Source organism: Lipophrys pholis, assembly GCF_963383615.2.
Source record: "Lipophrys pholis genome assembly, contig: SCAFFOLD_55, whole genome shotgun sequence".
Taxonomy (NCBI): domain Eukaryota; kingdom Metazoa; phylum Chordata; class Actinopteri; order Blenniiformes; family Blenniidae; genus Lipophrys; species Lipophrys pholis.
The window spans coordinates 73,979-95,000 of record NW_028291934.1 but is presented as its reverse complement, the minus strand read 5'-3'; the positions used below and the strand labels follow the sequence as shown (position 1 = coordinate 95,000).

The following is a 21,022-nucleotide window of genomic DNA, read 5'->3' as shown; positions in this document are numbered from 1 at the left end:
GTCCCTCCATCCTTCCGTCCCTCCATCTTTCCGTCCCTCCGTCTCGTCATCCTTCCGTCCCTCCATCCCTCATCTCTCCATCCTTCCGTCCCTCCATCCCTCATCTCTCCATCCCTCCGTCCCTCCATCCTTCCGTCCCTCCATCCGTCCATCCCTCCTTCCCTCCATCCCTCCGTCCCTCCATCCCTCATCTCTCCATCCCTCCGTCCCTCCATGACTCCTTCCCTCCATCCCTCCGTCCCTCCATCCTTCCGTCCCTCCATCCGTCCATCCCTCCATCCGTCCATCCGTCCATCCCTCCGTCCCTCCATCCCTCCATCCCTCCACCCTGGCAGGTTTCTACTGCTGCTGAAGCTCTTCAGGAACTTTAGTTCTCACATCGATTTCAGTTAAAGAAGAAAACTGATTAAAAATGTTTCTCATATATATGCTTCATTACACACACACACACACACACACACACACACACACACACACACACACACACACACACACACACACACACACACACACACACACACACACACACACACACACACAGGAGGTCCAGTGGTCCAGTGGCTCAGCAGCTCAGTGGTCCAGTGGTCCAGTGGTCCAGGACTCTGTTGACTCTGGTGTCTCGGTCTTCCAGGTCACACAGGCCGGTTCATCAAGGCGGTTCTGGGCACCAGCTTCTTGTTCATCGTGGCTCACGTCTGCTTCCAGACGACTCTGTACACCTACCCTCCTCTGGACGCCGCCATCGGAGACAACTGCTCCAAGTGGGACGCCGTCAGCCGACACATCGGCCTCTCCAGGTGAGCAACGCCACCGGGTCTGAAATCCCTGGATTACCTGCAGTCACAATGGTAATCCAAGATAATCTGCCACGCAACAACATTTCATGTGCAGTGAAGCTGATAATAGTAGAATAGTAGAAACTCCAGTGGCTACAGGTCGCTACACGCTGTACCATGTTCAGTCGCTACACGCTGTACCATGTTCTGTCGCTACACGCTGTACCATGTTCAGTCGCTACACGCTGTACCATGTTCTGTCGCTACACGCTGTACCATGTTCAGTCGCTACACGCTGTACCATGTTCTGTCGCTACACTCTGTACCATGTTCAGTCGCTACACGCTGTACCATGTTCAGTCGCTACATGCTGTACGATGTTCTGTCGCTACACGCTGTATGATGTTTGGTCGCTACGTGATGTTTGGTCGCTACACGCTGTATGATGTTGGGTCGCTACACGCTGTATGATGTTGGGTCGCTACACGCTGTATGATGTTTGGTCGCTACACGCTGTATGATGTTTGGTCGCTACACGCTGTATGATGTTGGTTCGCTACACGCTGTATGATGTTTGGTCGCTACACGCTGTATGATGTTTGGTCGCTACACGCTGTATGATGTTGGGTCGCTACACGCTGTGTGATGTTCAGTCGCTACACGCTGTACCATGTTCAGTCGCTACATGCTGTACGATGTTCTGTCGCTACACGCTGTATGATGTTTGGTCGCTACGTGATGTTTGGTCGCTACACGCTGTGTGATGTTTGGTCGCTACACGCTGTATGATGTTGGTTCGCTACACGCTGTATGATGTTTGGTCGCTACACGCTGTATGATGTTTGGTCGCTACACGCTGTATGATGTTGGGTCGCGACACGCTGTGTGATGTTCAGTCGCTACACGCTGTACCATGTTCAGTCGCTACATGCTGTACGATGTTCTGTCGCTACACGCTGTATGATGTTTGGTCGCTACACGCTGTATGATGTTTGGTCGCTACACGCTGTATGATGTTGGGTCGCTACACGCTGTATGATGTTGGGTCGCTACACGCTGTATGATGTTTGGTCGCTACACGCTGTATGATGTTTGGTCGCTACACGCTGTATGATGTTGGTTCGCTACACGCTGTATGATGTTTGGTCGCTACACGCTGTATGATGTTTGGTCGCTACACGCTGTATGATGTTGGGTCGCTACACGCTGTGTGATGTTCGGTCGCTACACGCTGTATGATGTTTGGTCGCTACACGCTGTATGATGTTGGGTCGCTACACGCTGTAGGATGTTGGGTCGCTACGTGATGTTCAGTCGCTACACGCTGTATGATGTTGGGTCGCTACACGCTGTGTGATGTTCGGTCGCTACACGCTGTATGATGTTTGGTCGCTACACGCTGTAGGATGTTGGGTCGCTACGTGATGTTCAGTCGCTACACGCTGTATGATGTTCGGTCGCTACACGCTGTACCATGTTCTGTCGCTACACGCTGTGTGATGTTCGGTCGCTACACGCTGTATGATGTTCGGTCGCTACACGCTGTGTGATGTTCGGTCGCTACACGCTGTATGATGTTCGGTCGCTACACGCTGTACCATGTTCTGTCGCTACACGCTGTATGATGTTCGGTCGCTACACGCTGTACCATGTTCTGTCGCTACACGCTGTGTGATGTTCGGTCGCTACACGCTGTATGATGTTCGGTCGCTACACGCTGTATGATGTTCGGTCGCTCTGTCTGCTATCCTAACTCCTGCTGCTCTCCTAACTCCTGCTCTCCTAACCCCTACTGCTCGCCTAACTCCTGCTCTCCTAACTCCCGCTGCTCTCCTAACTCCTGCTCTCCTAACTCCTGCTCTCCTAACTCCTGCTCGCCTAACTCCTGCTGCTCTCATAACTCCTAACTCATGCTCTCCTAACCCCTACTGCTCTCCTAACTCCTGCTCTCCTAACTCCTGCTCTCCTAAGTCCCGCTGCTCTCCTAACTCCTGCTCTCCTAACTCCTGCTCGCCTAACTCCTGCTGCTCTCCTAACTCCTAACTCATGCTCTCCTAACCCCTACTGCTCTCCTAACTCCTGCTCGCCTAACTCCTGCTGCTCTCATAACTCCTGTTTTCCTCACGTCTGCTATCCTAACTGCTGCTGCTCTCATAACTCCTGCTGCTCTCCTAACTCCTAACTCATGCTCTCCTAACACCTGCTGCTCTCCTAACCCCTACTGCTCGCCTAACTCCGTGTCTCATAACTCCTGCTCTCCTAACTCCTTTTGCTCTCCTCGCTCCTGCTCTCCTAACTCCTGCTGCTCTCCTAACTCCTGTTCTCCTAACTCCTGCTCTCCTAACTCCTGCTCGCCTAACTCCTGCTCTCCTAACTCCTGCTGCTCTCCTAACTCTTGCTCTCCGTGTGCCAGCATGCCGTTGGGTGGATGCCAGTCGAACTGGAGTAGAACTGCAGTCGAACTGGAGCAGAACTGCAGTAGAACTGGAGCAGAACTGCAGTAGAACTGCAGTGTTTCCTTCACTAGAGACATTTCGTCCTCCGTCCTCAGAGTTGAGGCTTTGAGGTGGAGCAGTGAGGCAGAGAGCAGACCTGCACTGAGGAGCAAAGCTCATGAGCTGAGCGGCTCGCCAGCGCCGCCCTGCAGCCTCCTGGAGACGTCAGCTCTCCTTCATATTCAATGATTCACCTTTAACCTTCAACGTAGAAATGAAATATGACTCCATCACCCCCACCCCCACCCTCTCTCTCCCTCCCAGGCTTCCTCTGGACGACCCCTGGGCTGTGGCTCGTCTGCTCTGTCCAGATGTTGGAGTGTGTTTGGTGTCTCTGGTGACGGTGTTGCTGTGCAACAGGTTGCTGAGGAACAGAGCAATGGTCGCTGCAGCCAACATCACGTCGGTGAGTCTCCAGGAAGTCTTCCTCCACCAGGTGGTCTTCCTCCACCAGGTGGTCTTTCCACCAGGAGGTCCTCCTCCAGCAGGAGGTCTTCCTCCACCAGGAAGTCTTCCTCCACCAGGAGGTCTTCCTCCACCAGGAAGTCTTCCTCCACCAGGAGGTCTTCCTCCACCAGGAAGTCTTTCTCCACCAGGTGGTCTTCCTCCACCAGGAAGTCTTCCTCCACCAGGAGGTCTTCCTCTACCAGGAAGTCTTCCTCCACCAGGAGGTCTTCCTCCACCAGGTGGTCTTTCCACCAGGAGGTCCTCCTCCAGCAGGAGGTCTTCCTTCACCAGGAAGTCTTCCTCCACCAGGTGGTCTTTCCACCAGGAGGTCTTCCTCCACCAGGAGGTCTTCCTCCACCAGGAAGTCTTTCTCCACCAGGAGGTCTTCCTCCACCAGGAGGTCTTCCTCCACCAGGAAGTCTTTCTCCACCAGGAGGTCTTCCTCCACCAGGAGGTCTTCCTCCACCAGGAAGTCTTTCTCCACCAGGAGGTCTTCCTCCACCAGGAGGTCTTCCTCTACCAGGAAGTCTTCCTCCACCAGGAGGTCTTCGTCCACCAGGAGGTCTTCCTCCGCCAGGTGGTCTTTCCACCAGGAGGTCTTCCTCCACCAGGAGGTCTTCCTCCACCAGGAAGTCTTTCTCCACCAGGAGGTCTTCCTCCACCAGGAGGTCTTCCTCCACCAGGAAGTCTTCCTCCACCAGGAGGTCTTCCTCTACCAGGAAGTCTTCCTCCACCAGGAGGTCTTCCTCCACCAGGTGGTCTTTCCACCAGGAGGTCCTCCTCCAGCAGGAGGTCTTCCTTCACCAGGAAGTCTTCCTCCACCAGGAGGTCTTCCTCCACCAGGAAGTCTTTCTCCACCAGGAGGTCTTCCTCCACCAGGAGGTCTTCCTCCACCAGGAAGTCTTTCTCCACCAGGAAGTCTTCCTCCACCAGGAGGTCTTCCTCTACCAGGAAGTCTTCCTCCACCAGGAGGTCTTCCTCCACCAGGTGGTCTTTCCACCAGGAAGTCTTCCTCCACCAGGAGGTCTTCCTCCACCAGGAAGTCTTCCTCCACCAGGAGGTCTTCCTCTACCAGGAAGTCTTCCTCCACCAGGAGGTCTTCCTCCACCAGGTGGTCTTTCCACCAGGAGGTCCTCCTCCAGCAGGAGGTCTTCCTTCACCAGGAAGTCTTCCTCCACCAGGAAGTCTTCCTCCACCAGGAGGTCTTCCTCCACCAGGTGGTCTTTCCACCAGGAGGTCCTCCTCCAGCAGGAGGTCTTCCTTCACCAGGAAGTCTTCCTCCACCAGGAAGTCTTTCTCCACCAGGAGGTCTTCCTCCACCAGGAGGTCTTCCTCCACCAGGAAGTCTTTCTCCACCAGGAGGTCTTCCTCCACCAGGAGGTCTTCCTCCACCAGGAAGTCTTCCTCCACCAGGAGGTCTTCCTCTACCAGGAAGTCTTCCTCCACCAGGAGGTCTTCCTCCACCAGGTGGTCTTTCCACCAGGAGGTCCTCCTCCAGCAGGAGGTCTTCCTTCACCAGGAAGTCTTCCTCCACCAGGAAGTCTTCCTCCACCAGGAGGTCTTCCTCCACCAGGAAGTCTTTCTCCACCAGGAGGTCTTCCTCCACCAGGAGGTCTTCCTCCACCAGGAAGTCTTTCTCCACCAGGAAGTCTTCCTCCACCAGGAGGTCTTCCTCTACCAGGAAGTCTTCCTCCACCAGGAGGTCTTCCTCCACCAGGTGGTCTTTCCACCAGGAAGTCTTCCTCCACCAGGAGGTCTTCCTCCACCAGGAAGTCTTCCTCCACCAGGAGGTCTTCCTCTACCAGGAAGTCTTCCTCCACCAGGAGGTCTTCCTCCACCAGGTGGTCTTTCCACCAGGAGGTCCTCCTCCAGCAGGAGGTCTTCCTTCACCAGGAAGTCTTCCTCCACCAGGAAGTCTTCCTCCACCAGGAGGTCTTCCTCCACCAGGTGGTCTTTCCACCAGGAGGTCCTCCTCCAGCAGGAGGTCTTCCTTCACCAGGAAGTCTTCCTCCACCAGGAGGTCTTCCTCCACCAGGAAGTCTTTCTCCACCAGGTGGTCTTCCTCCACCAGGAAGTCTTCCTCCACCAGGAGGTCTTCCTCCACCAGGAAGTCTTCCTCCACCAGGAAGTCTTTCTCCACCAGGAGGTCTTCCTCCACCAGGAGGTCTTCCTCCACCAGGAGGTCTGCATCTTCAGGCTCTGCTTCAGTTTCCATAGCAACACAAGATAAAAACGTTCCAATCCCGGGAATAAATGTGGAGGGAGCAGTAATCCAGTGAATTACAGTGAACAGAATATTGACGTTCAGCTTGACGTAGACCTTCACGCGTCCACAGGACCTGTGTGTGTGTTAGTGCTGGACACGTTAAAGTCTGTTTTAATCTGGATTAATCCAGATTACCATCAGGAGACGGGAGAGCTGCAGACTTGAGGCTCCGTTACTGGAGGATCTGCAGGAACCTTCTGTGGACTTGGTGAGAGACGTTCTAGAGCAGGGGTCTCAAACTCAGGGTACCTGGGGGCCGCTGGAGGCAGAGTCTGGGGGCATCAGGGGTTCCTCAAAACAAGTTCGACAACAAAATTAAGAGTTTTAATGATTTCTTCTGAACATGAGTGGAACATTGAAAGAAGATCATGAACGGTTCTCCTGAACATGGGTTCTCTTGCCTGCTCCTTGCTGCCAGAGACTTGGCAGCTCTTCTCCTCACATATCTGAGCCACATTTGCCTTGAGGGTAGAAGCAGTTGAGACCCTCAGAATGTCTAGAACAGGGGTCGGGAACCCGTGGCCCTTTGGTTCCTCTGCTGGGCTCCCTGAGCCTCGGTCCCCCTGCAGTACATCCCTGAGCGCGGTGGTGTACGGTACGGTACGGTACAGTACGGTACGGTAAAGCGCACCCAGACCAACGGTTGAACGCGAGCTGTGGAGCGCCACATTTCAATAAACACCACCAATTTGTGCAAAGGGACTCTTATGATCAATACATAATGGGAATACTTCAACAACTAGGTGGTACTGCAAGGTATTACAAGGTATTGCGAGCCACACCCCTCACGGTCCAAAATATGTCAAGTAATGTGGAGAATAACACTCAAGGTAGAGATTGTCATATGAGATTAACTGAATAGTAGAGGCTTTTACTTTGACACTCATCGATCAGCAGTAGCACCATGGCAGGAGGACACCCCACACTAAACCCTCTTCACTCCTGGTTGCTCACCTACAACTAATAAACTGAACTCAACTAGATGAATTAACTAAGTACATGAACTAAGCAAGAAAAACACAAAACAACCATCACCAACACTACAAACCTAATATGACCCCAACAATTACATCTAAAACATGACGGGCAGAAACTCCCATGATGCAGTGACCGGCTCCATGACCTATCTACCTCCCTCCCACCCTCCCTGCCCACCTGCCTATCTATCTCCCTCCCTCCCTCCCTCCCTGCCCACCTGCCTATCTATCTACCTTCCTCCCTCCCTCCCTCCCTCCCTCCCTGCCCACCTGCCTATCTATCTCCCTGCCTCCCTCTCTGCCCCCCTCCCTCCCTCCCTCCCTCTCTGCTCGCCTGCCTGCCTGCCTGCCTATCTACCTAGTTGGGCAGCGTTCAGGCAGGTTGGTGGAGAGTTGGGCAGCGTTCAGGCAGGTTGGTGGAGAGTTGGGCAGCGTTCAGGCAGGTTGGTGGAGAGTTGGGCAGCGTTCAGGCAGGTTGGTGGAGAGTTGGGCAGCGTTCAGGCAGGCGGGTGGAGAGTTGGGCAGCGTTCAGGTAGGCGGGTGGAGAGTTGGGCAGTGTTCAGGCAGGCGGGTGGAGAGTTGGGCAGCGTTCAGGCAGGTTGTTGGAGAGTTGGGCAGTGTTCAGGAAGGTTGGTGGAGAGTTGGGCAGTGTTCAGGAAGGTTGGTGGAGAGTTGAGCAGTGTTCAGGAAGGTTGGTGGAGAGTTGAGCAGTGTTCAGGAAGGTTGGTGGAGTGTTGGGCAGTGTTCAGGCAGGTTGGTGGAGAGTTGAGCAGTGTTCAGGAAGGTTGGTGGAGAGTTGGGCAGTGTTCAGGAAGGTTGGTGGAGTGTTGGGCAGTGTTCAGGCAGGTTGGTGGAGAGTTGAGCAGTGTTCAGGAAGGTTGGTGGAGAGTTGGGCAGTGTTCAGGAAGGTTGGTGGAGAGTTGAGCAGTGTTCAGGAAGGTTGGTGGAGTGTTGGGCAGTGTTCAGGCAGGTTGGTGGAGAGTTGGGCAGTGTTCAGGAAGGTTGGTGGAGAGTTGAGCAGTGTTCAGGAAGGTTGGTGGAGTGTTGGGCAGTGTTCAGGCAGGTTGGTGGAGAGTTGGGCAGTGTTCAGGCAGGTTGGTGGAGAGTTGAGCAGTGTTCAGGCAGGTTGGTGGAGAGTTGGGCAGCGTTCAGGCAAGTTGGTGGAGAGTTAGAAGTTCATGAACAAACCAACAACTTCACTAATAAACATTGTCAGTATATTTACAGGTGACTTGTTACAGTCCAACAAAAAGCTGCACTGGGGTTCAGTACACAACCACTGACTGTCTGTCCTCCGTCCTCAGCTAGAAGATGAGCCGGCGGACAGACCAGCGGACGAGGTGGAGGAGGACGGCGAGGAAGACGCCTTGGGAGAGGATGGAGAGGACGATGAGGATGAGGATCAGACTGATCCTGGTGACCTGGAGGAGGAGCTTTCAGCAGCGACCAGAGCCAAGCAGCTTCGCGAGCGTCTGAAGGCGTCGGCCCGGAGGGTCCTGCGGGACCTGGGGAGGTTCCTGGCCATCAGCCTGCTGGCGCTGGCGGGTGAGATCTCACGTTTCTATTGGCCGTCACGGCCGGGCACTCAGGCCGGCCCGCTCAGCCGCTCTCAGGTTGCTTCTGTCGGATTATTAACGTCCTGATTCGCTGCCGGAGACGTTGTTCAGTCTCCAGAAGTGACAGACTAGCCACCAACACCAGCAACCCAGCAGGGGGGCGGCCAGACCCTGTTCGGCTTTATTCTGAGGGAATGTCAGACGTAGTCAGAGTCGGGTGGAGGCTCGATGACCTGCTGGCTGAACGGCTCACAGTCATACAGGACGTCTGTCCTGTGACAGACGACAATGAATCGCTTCCAGAATCAGCAATCTCTGAAAACAGTTGAGTACACGGTTGAAGCACGATGTGTCTGTACCTGCCCGTCCTGCTCAGAGCCTGGTTCTGTCAGCACGATGTCCCTGTACCTGCCCGTCCTGCTCAGAGCCTGGTTCTGTCAGCACGATGTCCCTGTACCTGCCCGTCCTGCTCAGAGCCTGGTTCTGTCAGCACGATGTGTCTGTACCTGCCCGCCCTGCTCAGAGCCTGGTTCTGTCAGCACGATGTGTCTGTACCTGCCCGCCCTGCTCAGAGCCTGGTTCTGTCAGCACGATGTCCCTGTACCTGCCCGTCCTGCTCAGAGCCTGGTTCTGTCAGCACGATGTGTCTGTACCTGCCCGTCCTGCTCAGAGCCTGGTTCTGTCAGCACGATGTCCCTGTACCTGCCCGTCCTGCTCAGAGCCTGGTTCTGTCAGCACGATGTCCCTGTACCTGCCCGTCCTGCTCAGAGCCTGGTTCTGTCAGCACGATGTCCCTGTACCTGCCCGTCCTGCTCAGAGCCTGGTTCTGTCAGCACGATGTGTCTGTACCTGCCCGTCCTGCTCAGAGCCTGGTTCTGTCAGCACAATGCGTCTGGTATTCATATCACTTCCTGCTTCCCCTGGTAGTCGTGTCACTTCCTGTCTGTATGAGGAGCAGCAGTTCGTTGGCTCTGGAGGTGAGGCTCACTGAGTCAGACCTCCGGGTCACGAGTCACAAGCCGACAAGTCTTCCCACCTGAAAGGGAAGAGGAAAGAGCCTCCGCAGAACCAGCCGCCTGGTCAAAAGACTAAACATGACGAGATCTGCGTCTGTCCACAGTCGTGAAGAAAACAAATCAAGCATCACCCTGGAAATCCTGGAAGACTCAGAGAAGATACTCCTCCGGGGGGGAACCCAGACAAGGAAAGTCCTTAACCTGAGACGGGCTGCGGAAAAACCCCTGCAGAGCTCCTCAGACACGAGGAACTTTTCAAAGTAATACAAGAAATAAAAGCTGCCAGCAGCCTTGACCAGATCCTCACATCCTTCCTGGTCTGTAATTGGAAGCATATCCTCCAGGGGGCGCTGTGGCTGACGGTGTGAAGAGGCCGACTGCGATCGTACATGTAAAGTTGTAGGCTGAGTGGAGCATGTACAAGCTGGATATGCAGTACTCCCTGTCCATCCACCAGGTGGCGCTCTGACTGTGGCTGCTCGATGGAATTCATCAGGAGAAGTCTTTGGGAAGAGGAAGTCATGTAGAGCAGGGCCTCACGTTACTTCCTGTTTCATGAGGAACCAACAGATTTTGGGCTGGCCGCTACGCCCACGCCCCCGCCCACACCCACACCCACACCCACGCCCCCGCCCCCGCCCACGCCCTGTGACGTCTGAAGAATGTTTATACCCTTTTCATCGGGGAGCAGTGTTCTATAGGCAAAAGTTTAGGTCTCCTGGATTTACCTTGTAGGAGGAGTTCAGTTACCGTCAAACGGCGGACTTCCTGTTGGGTTAGAGTCTGGGTGTCATGACTTCCTGTTGGGTTACAGTCTGGGTGTCATGACTTCCTGTTGGGTTAGAGTCTGGGTGTCATGACTTCCTGTTGGGTTAGAGTCTGGGTGTCATGACTTCCTGTTGGGTTAGAGTCTGGGTGTCATGACTTCCTGTTGGGTTAGAGTCTGGGTGTCATGACTTCCTGTTGGGTTAGAGTCTGGGTGTCATGACTTCCTGTTGGGTCAGAGTCTGGGTGTCAGGACTTCCTGTTGGGTTACAGTCTGGGTGTCAGTGACTTCCTGTTGGGTTAGAGTCTGGGTGTCAGTGACTTCCTGTTGGGTTAGAGTCTGGGTGTCATGACTTCCTGTTGGGTTAGAGTCTGGGTGTCATGACTTCCTGTTGGGTTAGAGTCTGGGTGTCATGACTTCCTGTTGGGTTAGAGTCTGGGTGTCAGGACTTCCTGTTGGGTCAGAGTCTGGGTGTCAGTGACTTCCTGTTGGGTTAGAGTCTGGGTGTCAGGACTTCCTGTTGGGTTAGAGTCTGGGTGTCATGACTTCCTGTTGGGTTAGAGTCTGGGTGTCAGGACTTCCTGTTGGGTTAGAGTCTGGGTGTCATGACTTCCAGTCCAGAGTTAAGGAGATCCACAGAGGTCTGGATTTCAAGGCGGTCGCCAAGGCCTTGAGGAATCTGCCAGTTGAGCCACCGTACCTGGGAGGGGTTTCTCTTGTTCACAGCTTGACTCAGACCTGAAGCTCCTCACTTCTCAATCACATTCACACATTCACACACACATTCACACACACGTTCACACACACATTCACACACACATTCCCACACACATTCACACACACATTCACACACACATTCACACACACATTCACACATTCACACACTCCCACTCACATTCACACATTCACACATTCACACATTCACACACTCCCACTCACATTCACACATTCACACATTCACACATTCCCACACTCCCACACACATTCACACACACATTCACACATTCACACATTCACACATTCACACATTCACACACACATTCACACACACATTCACACATTCCCACACACACTCCCACACACATTCACACACACATTCACACACACATTCACACACACATTCACACATTCACACACTCCCACTCACATTCACACATTCACACATTCACACATTCCCACACTCCCACACACATTCACACACACATTCACACACACGTTCACACACACATTCACACACACATTCCCACACACATTCACACACACATTCACACACACATTCACACACACATTCACACATTCACACACTCCCACTCACATTCACACATTCACACATTCCCACACTCCCACTCACATTCACACATTCACACATTCACACATTCACACATTCACACATTCACACACACATTCACACACACATTCACACATTCCCACACACACTCCCACACACATTCACACACACATTCACACACACATTCACACATTCACACACACATTCCCACACACACTCCCACACACATTCCCACACACACCCCCACACACATTCACACACACATTCACACTCACATTCACACATTCCCACACTCCCACACACATTCACACACACATTCACACACTCCCACTCACATTCACACATTCACACATTCACACATTCCCACACACATTCACACATTCACACACACATTCCCACACACACTCCCACACACATTCACACACACACTCCCACACACATTCACACACACATTCCCACACACACTCCCACACACATTCCCACACACACTCCCACACATATTCACACACACACTCCCACACACATTCCCACACACACTCCCACACACACTCCCACACACTCCCACACACACTCCCACACACATTCACACATTCACACACACACTCCCACACACATTCCCACACACACTCCCACACACACTCCCACACACTCCCACACACACTCCCACACACATTCACACATTCACACACACACTCCCACACACACTCCCACACACTCCCACACACACTCCCACACACATTCACACATTCACACACACACTCCCACACACACTCCCACACACACTCCCACACACTCCCACACACACTCCCACACACATTCACACATTCACACACACACTCCCACACACATTCACACACTCCCACACACATTCACACACACACATTCACACACACCTTCCCACACACATTCACACACATTCACACACACATTCCCACACACATTCACACACATTCACACACACATTCACACACACGTTCACACATTCCTACACACATTCAGACACACATTCACACACACCTTCCCACACACCTTCCCACACACCTTCCTACACACATTCACACACACACATTCCCACACACATTCACACACACACACATTCCCACACACATTCCCACACACACCAGTGGAGGCGGCTGACATGCAGCACTCAGGTCGTCCACCGGGGGCCGTTTGGGGTTCAGCATGTTGCTCAAGGACACTTGGACATGTGGACAGTGGAGACGGGGACTGGAAGCTGCAACCTTCAGATTGAGAGACGAGCAGCCGAGCAGCCAGGTCCAGCTGCCTGACAGTGGGATCAAACCCTCAGCTCCATAACGGCGTCTGTGGTGGAACATGAGGAGATGAGAGACATGCAGGCTGAGCGCCACCGCACCGGGCACAATAAAACTGTGGTCAATCAAGTTTTCCACTGCTGCCAACTGCAAGTGTCCTCAAGTCTGGAGGAAAAGAAACAACCACAGTCAGAAGAGGAGGACTCATACGGTATGTCAGGGAGGAAGCTCATGTAGAGCTGCTTGAGGGTCCCAGATGCCTCGTCAGCGTCCGGAGTCCAGTTGAGTGAGGGGGCGGGGCTACCAGGCTGGAGCCGCTTCCGAGTAGTGGCTCGGGCCATTCCACATGGAAAAACCCATTCCTCAGCTTCACTGAACAGTTTGTTCTCCAGGAGGCGCCGCAGCGCCCGTCAGACATGCTGGACATGTCCCTCAGGATTCTGGGGAAAAAGCATGTCTCGCGAAACATCGTTAACTGGAGCTTGATGAACCGCAGGAGCACTGCTGAGTCCAAACGGCGTCACTAAATATTCCAAGTGTGCGATGGGAATGCTGAAAGCAGCCTTCCACTCATCCTCTATGCTGATGAGGTGATGAGCATTACGAAGGTAAAAACGCTGGCGGTATGGAGGGGCTGAAACGTAGAGTCGCACAACGGAACGGGTCCGATAAGGCGGAGCTAGAGCGCAGCCGTCTGCTGATTGGTCAGTGACGGTCGTCACTCTGGACAAGCAGCGATATTCAAATATCTCCTCGCCGCTTTGCTCACTGGTTGTAGTGAACTGGTTTATTGAAACGTGGCGCTCCACTGCCCCCTGGTGTTCAGACGAGGTTCAGACGCTCCTCTCAGTAACAGGAGGGGCGGAGCTTCAGCAGGAGCTGGGCGCTGCTGCTCACAAGGACAAAGTTAAGCTGGGTCACAGAGGACGGGGCTCAGCCGCAGCTTCTGCGTTGTTCGCCCAACTACTGTTGCGTAACGACGTCTCATACTTGCATCGTTCACAATCTCACCCACATTTTAGGGTTCGGGCCGTCCTCCCTTTGGTGGGTACCACCCCGCCTTGCCCCGCCTTGTCTCGCCTTGCCTGGCTCCGCCACGCCGACAAGCAGTCGGATTCTTTTGCTGTGGTGACCTGACACTAAACTAACCTGATCCTAACCCACTGAGCCCCCCCGACAGTAACTCACTGAGCCCCCCCTGACAGTAACCCACTGAGCCCCCCCTGACAGTAACTCACTGAGCCCCCCCGACAGTAACTCACTGAGCCCCCCCCGACAGTAACCCACTGAGCCCCCCCTGACAGTAACCCACTGAGCCCCCCCTGACAGTGACCCACTGATCTCCCCCCCGACATTAACTCACTGAGCCCCCCCTGACAGTGACCCACTGATCTCCCCCCCGACATTAACCCACTGAGCCCCCCCAATCCTAACACACTGAGCCCCCGCTGACAGTAACCCACTGAGTCCCCCCGATCCTAACCCACCGTTTCCCCCCCGCAGGCAGTAACTCACATAGCCCCCCAGGGCAGTAACCCACTGAGCCCCCCCAATCCTAACACACTGAGCCCCCCCTGACAGTGACCCACTGAGCCCCCCCTGACAGTAACCCACTGAGTCCCCCCGATCCTAACCCACCGTTTCCCCCCCGCAGGCAGTAACTCACATAGCCCCCCAGGGCAGTAACCCACTGAGCTCCCCCAATCCTAACACACTGAGCCCCCGCTGACAGTAACCCACTGAGTCCCCCCGATCCTAACCCACCGTTTCCCCCCCACAGGCAGTAACTCACATAGCCCCCCAGGGCAGTAACCCACTGAGTCCCCCCTGATCCTAACACACTCAGCCCCCCTGACAGTAACACACTGATCCCCCCCGATCCTAACCCACTGACCCCCCCCCCCCCCCGACAGTAACACACTGATCCCCCCCGATCCTAACCCACTGAGCCCCCCCCGACAGTAAAACTAAAACTGGAGATCCTCCTGATGGCGTCCTCCAGATTCCATGAGAGGAGAATGCAGCTGGAAGGCTCCCTGGTCAGCTGGGTCCGTGGGGACCAGATAGTTCTGCCGGGTCCAGAGGACCCAGAAGCCAATGAGGAGACGGACCAAAAGTCCAAAAGTGTTTTGCATCATTAATCACATTCACCCATTCACACTCATTCACACACTAATGGAGGCTGCGGCCATGCAAGGCACTGTCACTCCATTGGGAATCAAACCTGCAACCTTGGCATTGAGAGACGGCCGCTCTACAAACCGAGGCCCACGTGTGTGAGGAATATGTGAAGTGTGTATTCAGGAGTGTGTCTGTCTCCCTCCAGGCATCACACTCCCCTCGGCCTTCTCTGCCATCTACTTCCTGCTCTTCATGGGCGTGTGCACATGGTGGGCGTGTCACCTTCCCATCAGCCACCTGGGCTTCAACGCGCTTTGTGTGATGGTGGGCTTCTTCACCGCCGGTCACATGGTGTGCCTGTACCTGTACCAGAGTCTGCTGGCCCAGGCCCTCTTCCCCCCCCACAGCCTGTGGGCCAGGTGAGACCAGCGACACCGTGACCTCTGCACCGTTTCACGAGAGCTCCAGGTAGTGATGACACACAAGGACAGTCACGCTTCACCCACTCACTCCTCATTTACCTTCTGAACACCACCAAGCACTCACTCACTCACTCACTCACTCACTCACTCACTCACTCACTCACTCACTCACTCACTCACTCACTCACTCTTAACTCATTCCTCATTCACTCTTCACTCACTCATCTCTCATTCTTCACTAGCTCATCACTCACTCACTCACTCCTCATTCACTCTTCCCTCACTCTTCACTAACTCTTCACTCACTCTTCACTCACTCTTGCCTCACTCTTCCTCATTCACTCTTCACTCACTCCTCCTCACTCACTCATCACTCTCTTATCACTCGCTCTTCACTAACTCTTCCCTCACTCACTCACTCACTCACTCACTCACTCACTCACTCACTCACTCTTCACTCACTTGTCTCCCATTCTTCACTAGCTCATCATTCACTCACTCCTCATTCACTCTTCCCTCACTCCTCCTCACTCACTCATCACTCTCTCATCACTCGCTCTTCACTAACTCTTCACTCACTCACTCACTCATTCTTCACTCACTTGTCTCCCATTCTTCACTAGCTCATCACTCACTCACTCCTCATTCACTCTTCCCTCACTCCTCCTCACTCACTCATCACTCTCTCATCACTCGCTCTTCACTAACTCTTCCCTCACTCACTCACTCACTCACTCACTCACTCACTCACTCCTCATTCACTCACTCTTCACTCACTTGTCTCCCATTCTTCACTAGCTCATCACTCACTCACTCCTCATTCACTCTTCCCTCACTCACTCATCACTCTCTCATCACTCGCGCTTCACTAACTCTTCCCTCACTCACTCACTCACTCACTCACTCACTCACTCACTCACTCACTCACTCACTCACTCACTCCTCTTTCACTCTTCCCTCACTCATCAGTCACTCTTCACTAACTCATCACTCACTAATTCCTCACTCACTCACTCACTCACTCACTCACTCACTCACTCACTCACTCACTCACTCACTCACTCACTCACTCACTCACTCCCTCAGGCGTGAGAGGTGAAGCAGAGGAGTGTGAGGTAGAGGAGTGAGAGGTGGAGTAGAGGAGTGAGAGGGCAGTGAGGGTGGAGGTTTGGTAAGTGTGGAATGAGATGAACTGAATGTTGACACTACAGCTCGTCTTCAAGAACCAGGATCAGATTATAGTCGCTCTCCAACGTAATCCCTCTTAATCCCGATTGTGTGGTTGCTGCACTTCAAGCCTGTAATGTGTGACGTGCTTTCTGTTCTCTCCTGCGTCTCTGCAGACTGTTTGGTTTGAAGGACATCATCGTACCAGGAAACTGCTCCCTGACCTTTGACCTCAACCTCAACGCCACTCATGATTGGCCAGTTTATGTGAACCCGGGAATTCTGTTCTTCCTCTACATGACCACCGTGACTGTTCTCAAAACTGGATATCATGGAGCAGCAAACCAGGTACCATCCACCTGTCCCCAGGTACCATCCAGGTACTATCCACCTGTCCCCAGGTACCATCCAGGTACCATCCACCTGTCCCCAGGTACCATCCAGGTACCATCCACCTGTCCACAGGTACCATCCAGGTACCATCCACCTGTCCCCAGGTACCATCCAGGTACCATCCACCTGTCCACAGGTACCATCCAGGTACCATCCACCTGTCCCCAGGTACCATCCAGGTACCATCCACCTATCCCCAGGTACCATCCACCTGTCCCCAGGTACCATCCAGGTACTATCCACCTGTCCCCAGGTACCATCCAGGTACTATCCACCTGTCCCCAGGTACCATCCACCTGTCCCCAGGTACCATCCAGGTACTATCCACCTGTCCCCAGGTACCATCCAAGTACCATCCACCTGTCCCCAGGTACCATCCAGGTACTATCCACCTGTCCCCAGGTACCATCCAGGTACCATCCACCTATCCCCAGGTACCATCCACCTGTCCCCAGGTACCATCCAGGTACCATCCACCTGTCCCCAGGTACCATCCAGGTACTATCCACCTGTCCCCAGGTACTATCCACCTGTCCCCAGGTACCATCCAGGTACTATCCACCTGTCCCCAGGTACCATCCAGGTACCATCCACCTGTCCACAGGTACCATCCAGGTACCATCCACCTGTCCACAGGTACCATTCAGGTACCATCCACCTGTCCCCAGGTACCATCCAGGTACTATCCACCTGTCCACAGGTACCATCCAGGTACCATCCACCTGTCCCCAGGTACCATCCAGGTACCATCCACCTGTCCACAGGTACCATCCAGGTACCATCCACCTGTCCCCAGGTATCATCCAGGTACCATCCACCTGTCCAAAGGTACCATTCAGGTACCATCCAACTGTCCCCAGGTACCATCCAGGTACCATCCACCTGTCCCCAGGTACCATCCAGGTACCATCCACCTGTCCCCAGGTACCATTCAGGTACCATCCACCTGTCCCCAGGTACCATCCAGGTACTATCCACCTGTCCCCAGGTACTATCCACCTGTCCCCAGGTACTATCCAGGTACTATCCACCTGTCCCCAGGTACTATCCACCTGTCCCCAGGTACTATCCACCTGTCCCCAGGTACTATCCAGGTACTATCCACGTGTCCCCAGGTACCATCCACCTGTCATCTACACTGATCTGTGGATTAACAGTTTGTTTGGCCCAGGTGACCATAGTCAATACCAGATGAACACAGTCAGTACCAGGTGACCACAGTCAGTACCAGATGACCATAGTCAGTACTTGGTGACCACAGTCAATAACAGGTGAACACAGTCAGTACCAGATGACCATAGTCAGTACTTGGTGACCACAGTCAATAACAGGTGAACACAGTCAGTACCAGGTGACAGTCAGAACACAGTCAGTACCAGATGACCATAGTCAGTACTTGGTGACCACAGTCAATAACAGGTGAACACAGTCAGTACCAGGTGACAGTCAGAACACAGTCAGTACCAGGTGAACACAGTCAGTTCCAGGTGACCACAGTCAGTACCAGGTGTCAGACCAGGGGGGTTGTGTTCAGGGAACCACAGTGCACGTTTGTTTCTGGGACTGTGGGAAGAATCCCACACAGAGGAAGATGCACACTTCACCCAGGAAGAGCCCAGCTGGATTTGAACCCACAGCCTCTTGCTGGTGAGGTGAGGGTGCTAACCACTGCATGGCACCAGGGGACAGGTGGATGGTTACTCTCCACAGTAACTAAAACATGGTGGTCTGATGAACAGTAGAGAGGAGCGGCTGTTGTCCAGGAAGTGGAAGATTTCCAGTTTGTTCTTTCATCCAGAACTTTAGTTTCCTGGGTTCTGTGTTATTACATGAATATTCCTGTGACTATTCCATAGTGATCAGTACTCTTGATGTGTTTTCCAGAAGAAGGAGGAAGTTCAGCAGCAGGAGAACAGAGGAGAGTCAAAGGAAGAGCTTCTGGAGCTCAGATCGTGGAGCCAAAAGAAAGAGGAGGACTATGACGACGATGCTCAGGTAAGTTCCTGCTCTTCATGAGACCCACTTCCTGTTCAGTCCAGATCAACTTCCTGTTCAGTCCAGATCAACTTCCTGTTCAGTCCAGATCAACTTCCTGTTCAGTCCAGACCAACTTCCTGTTCAGTCCAAATCAACTTCCTCTTCAGTCCAGATCAACTTCCTGTTCAGTCCAGATCAACTTCCTGTTCAGTCCAGACCAACTTCCTGTTCAGTCCAAATCAACTTCCTCTTCAGTCCAGATCAACTTCCTGTTCAGTCCAGACCAACTTCCTGTTCAGTCCAGATCAACGTTTCATGTTTCAGCCGAGTGTCAAACCGACAACTTTCATGTTTTAAATGTTAAAACCTTCTTCAGTGATAAACGTTGATTTTACTGTGGTTTTATCTGTTTCAGCTCGTTTTGCTTTCAGTGACTTCAGACGGAGGAAGAACCCAGTCTGGAGACTGTCCTGGTACACACACACACACACACACACGCACACACACACACACACACACGCACACGCACACACGCACACGCACGCACACGCACGCACACGCACACACGCACACACGCACGCGCACGCACGCACACGCACGCACACACACACACACATACACACACAGAGTTATTGCTGTGATTGTTGATGTAGTTGCAGTGAATGTCGACGTGGTTGCAGTGAGTGTTGACGTGGTTGCAGTGGGTGTTGACGTGGTTGCAGTGAGTGTTGACATGGTTGCAGTGGGTGTTGACGTGGTTGCAGTGAGCGTTGACGTGGTTGCAGTGAATGTTGACGTGGTTGCAGTGAATGTCGATGTGGTTGCAGTGAATGTTGACGTGGTTGCAGTGAATGTCGACGTGGTTGCAGTGAGTGTTGATGTGGTTGCAGTGGGTGTTGACGTGGTTGCAGTGAGTGTTGACGTGGTTGCAGTGAATGTCGACGTGGTTGCAGTGAGTGTTGACGTGGTTGCAGTGAGTGTTGACGTGGTTGCAGTGAGTGTTGACGTGGTTGCAGTGGGTGTTGACGTGGTTGCAGTGAGTGTTGACGTGGTTGCAGTGGGTGTTGACGTGGTTGCAGTGGGTGTTGACATGGTTGCAGTGAGTGTTGACGTGGTTGCAGTGAGTGTTGACGTGGTTGCAGTGAGTGTTGATGTGGTTGTCCGTTGCAGTGAATGTTGACGTGGTTGCAGTGAATGTTGACGTGGTTGCAGTGAATGTCGATGTGGTTGCAGTGAATGTCGATGTGGTTGCAGTGAGTGTTGATGTGGTTGCAGTGGGTGTTGGCGTGGTTGCAGTGGTGGTTGACGTGGTTGCAGTGAGTGTTGACATGGTTGCAGTGAGTGTTGACGTGGTTGCAGTGAGTGTTGACATGGTTGCAGTGAGTGTTGACGTGGTTGCAGTGAATGTTGACGTGGTTGCAGTGGGTGTTGACGTGGTTGCAGTGAGTGTTGACGTGGTTGCAGTGAGCGTTGATGTGGTTGTCCGTTGCAGTGAATGTTGACGTGGTTGCCCGTTGCAGGTGTCCCCGTCCCCCCCAGCGGGGCTCCGAGCGAGAGTCCCCTCTACCTGCTGGGGAAGGTGGTGATGCAGCAGAGCTACGTCTGCGCTCTCATCGCCATGATGGTAAACCTCCGTCTGCAGCCGCTCCATCACACGACAGACCATTTTCTACGTCACACATGAGGAACTTCAGTTGCAGCTTTCCAGTGTTGATTCACATTCATGAATTCATTCAGTCACTAAATTTATCGTCAATTTGTCAAGAAAACAATGAAGCATCAGAGAAAACCTCATAAGATCAAAACTGAAACAGTGAACAGAAGGCCGACACCACCTCACCCCACCTGACTCCACCTGACTCCACCTGACTCCACCTGACCCCACCTGACTCCACCTGACTCCACCTGACTCCATCTGACTCTACCTGACACCACCTCACCCCACCTGACTCCACCTGACCCCACCTGACTCCACCTGACCCCACCTGACTCCACCTGACTCCACCTGACTCCACCTGACCCCACCTGACTCCACCTGACTCCACCTGACTCCATCTGACTCTACCTGACTCCACCTGACC

The 21,022-nt window shown here is 53.5% G+C and overlaps 1 protein-coding gene across 1 annotated transcript in view; it reads left to right on the top strand.

Moving 5' to 3' along the window:
• piezo1 (piezo type mechanosensitive ion channel component 1 (Er blood group)) overlaps positions 1–21,022 on the top strand; it is a gene marked incomplete at its 3' end in the record, with an annotated part of 102,624 nt that overhangs the window by 11,696 nt on the left and 69,906 nt on the right. Inside the window, 8 exon segments of the mRNA XM_080494061.1 lie at positions 632–797; positions 3,536–3,677; positions 8,266–8,506; positions 15,188–15,401; positions 16,748–16,919; positions 18,849–18,959; positions 19,357–19,414; positions 20,462–20,565. Coding sequence (XP_080350187.1) covers positions 632–797; positions 3,536–3,677; positions 8,266–8,506; positions 15,188–15,401; positions 16,748–16,919; positions 18,849–18,959; positions 19,357–19,414; positions 20,462–20,565 — 1,208 coding nt within the window.